General features: G+C 40.2%; 1 protein-coding gene across 1 annotated transcript; it reads left to right on the top strand.

Moving 5' to 3' along the window:
- The first annotated feature begins 1096 nt into the window (after nucleotides 1-1096).
- On the top strand, nucleotides 1097-2845 carry LOC133741503 (uncharacterized). Its single transcript, XM_062169396.1, has 3 exons — nucleotides 1097-2079; nucleotides 2163-2450; nucleotides 2554-2845. The coding sequence occupies exons 1-2, from the start codon at nucleotides 1724-1726 to the stop codon at nucleotides 2260-2262; spliced, it is 456 nt and encodes a 151-aa protein (XP_062025380.1). The 5' UTR covers nucleotides 1097-1723; the 3' UTR covers nucleotides 2263-2450; nucleotides 2554-2845.

The following is a 2845-nucleotide window of genomic DNA, read 5'->3' as shown; positions in this document are numbered from 1 at the left end:
TCTTTGAGAAGAAGCTTACAAAAACTCAGCTCCACAAGCATGAGGCCGACTTGGAGATTATCCTGCAGTACTTTGACGTTAATAAGAACAAATTTGTGCTCGGAGAGACAGAAATGGAAATAACATTGCAGGACATAAATGAATTGTTTAACCTGCCAACCAGTGGGACTGAATGGGATATGAGAAAGAAGGTTCTTATGGAGGAAAGGAAAGCATCTTCGATATTTGACATCAATATGAGGAAAGAAACAGTAATAAAACCTAAACTGGGAAAGAAAACTCAGCAAGGAGCTCAACAAGAATAAGAACGCTGATCCCAAGATAATCGCGGCACTGCTTATCATGTACCTCTTCAATGCATTCTTCTTCAACATGACATCGACAACCTTAACATGGGACCTCATCAACGCTTGTGAAGACATAGAGAACATAAACAGCTTCAGTTGGGCCAAGATGGTACTAGATTTTCTGCTGGATGGCCTTCAGAGGTACCGAAAAGATCATCCAACGATTCTTTCTGGTTGCCAATACAAATTTTTGTGGTCTATTGCGGGCCAATACATGTCTATTGCCCCCCAATACAGGGTTTAATACGTGTCTATTGGGGGGCAATAGATGTCTATTTCCCGTCAATAAAGGTTAATTGGTTGTCTGTTATTCATTTACTGACAAATATAGTTTCGTTAACAGTACTAGTTCTTGGAGAAGATAAAGATCAGAATCTAGATTCCAGGAATGGAGAATGAAAAACTGAGATTTGTGAGGTGGTCGATAAAGGAGCTGTTCAACCTGCAGAAGCTCCATCAGAATCCAGACTGGCTAGAGGACTTGATAAAAGAAGGGTCATGGTTGGAAGATTGCTACATCAACTTGTTGGATACGGAGGAGGAGCACGAAACACCAAGTTTCAACAACTGGGTAAGTTAGCAATTACAGTGGAACTGAACAAATGGTCTATTGGGAATAGACATCTATTGGCCCCCAATATTGGGTTCATAAGCTGTCTATTGAGGGCTAATAGACATCTATTGCCCCACAATAATATTGTTTTCTTTTTTGGACTCAATTGTTGTTTTATTGGTTGTAGGTTCCTCAAGCGAGCCAAGACCAGAAAGAGGAGACCATAAGGGTTACTGGTAACATGAGAGTTCTGCTGAAAGAAATGGATAGGGAGATTGAAGACGATGGTGAAAAACAGCAAATGGAGGAGCAAATGAAGAAACTCTCGAAAGCAAATGAAGGACTTGCGAACCATATTAGGGTGCTTTGGAAAAAGGTTACTGTTGTTGATGAGAATATTGAGAGGTATGGAGAAGAAAATGACTGAGGTGATGTAGGAAAACAGATCGTACCAGAACCACATAAAAGCTCTGAAGAAATTGTTGGCGAAAGCAACTGCAGGAAACCTGACTTGCAAAGTAGTGAGCAGCAAGGTAATCAACTACAGATGGTACTGGTGTCGATCGAGCAAGATCAAGGGAGGGAACCTGAATCTGAGGGGAACCAAGCCGAATATGAGCCTCAAACACCAGTCAAAGAAGAACCAAGGGCAGCGGATCTAGTTGATGCGGTTCCACTATCTTGTAAGAGACCAGAAGAGGAAGTGTTTGAGGATACAGCTGTGGACACACTAAATGCGATGGAATCAGAAAAAATAGATCAACTTGTGTCGAAAACACTGGAAGCAGCTGAGACAGTTGAAATGGCAGAGCCAGGAACATAAATGGCAGTAACGTCGGTCCCCAACGAGAAGAAAAGAGTTGCCATGCATTCAATCGTGAGGAATGTGAAAGAATACAAGAGAAAGGCAGTTGTGAAGGACAAGGACGACGACTTTGAGTATGACACACCGGAGATCTTGAAGACTTATGGAAAGAAAAGAAAGACTGCTGCACAGGAACAGCCAAAGCAGAAAAAGAAAGCAGAACCGAAGCCGGCAACGAAACTGCAGAAAGGGAAACAAGTGCAGCACCCAATGCAAATAAGAGATGTGAATTGTGAAAAGTACACATGGAAAACATTAAAGCCTGAAGTAGCAAAACACTACCAGCAATTCTTTGAGATGGTGGATGACAATACGTAAGTGCATAACATAACTTTCAAAACATGAATATTAATGCTTTACAAACTCATATTAACTACATATTTTTCTGTTTACGCAGATATGTCTACTGGACAAGTGAAAATGGAATAATAGGGGTAACCAGGGCAGACATGAAGATTATCGTACAAGAGCAAGATCTGGATATTGATGTAAGCTAAAGCTGTTTGTTTTTATTGGACCCCAATAGACGTCTATTGGGGGGCAATAGGTGTTGTTCTTCACATATATAATACTAACTGAAAATCAAATTGAACAATTACAGGTGGTTAAGGCTTATACTGAAATGTTGCAGAAGGAACTGAAAGAAAGGAAGACTCAGATTGGATTACTGAACATCGAAGCAGCGGTAAGTACCGAAACAAAAATAGCAGCGTGTTGCTGCACCGCGTCCAAAAAACAAATTTAAGTTAACAATTCAATGATTTCATATGTGTTTACTCTTTGTGTAGTACTACGCAGTTTAACACGAAAAGAAACTAGAGGATTTCAAAAAAGAAGGCAAGAACATTCTTAAAGATGACTTTAAAGGCCACAAGATTGAAATAGAGTTATTCCTGATTGAAGAACTGTGGATTAACTTCAGCTACCCCAAGGTGCTTATCCCAATACACCATTACTACAGCCAGCACTACACACTGCTTATCATCGACAATGAAAAAAAAAGTTTGTTCACATGAACTCTATGCTGCCACCAAAAAAGGAATGGACAAAAGATAACCAATATTACAACAACACAAACTG

Source organism: Rosa rugosa, chromosome 1 (genome assembly GCF_958449725.1).
Source record: "Rosa rugosa chromosome 1, drRosRugo1.1, whole genome shotgun sequence".
Classification (NCBI taxonomy): Eukaryota; Viridiplantae; Streptophyta; class Magnoliopsida; order Rosales; family Rosaceae; genus Rosa; species Rosa rugosa.
The sequence above is the reverse complement of the archived record's forward strand: the minus strand, read 5'-3'. Positions and strand labels throughout refer to the sequence as shown.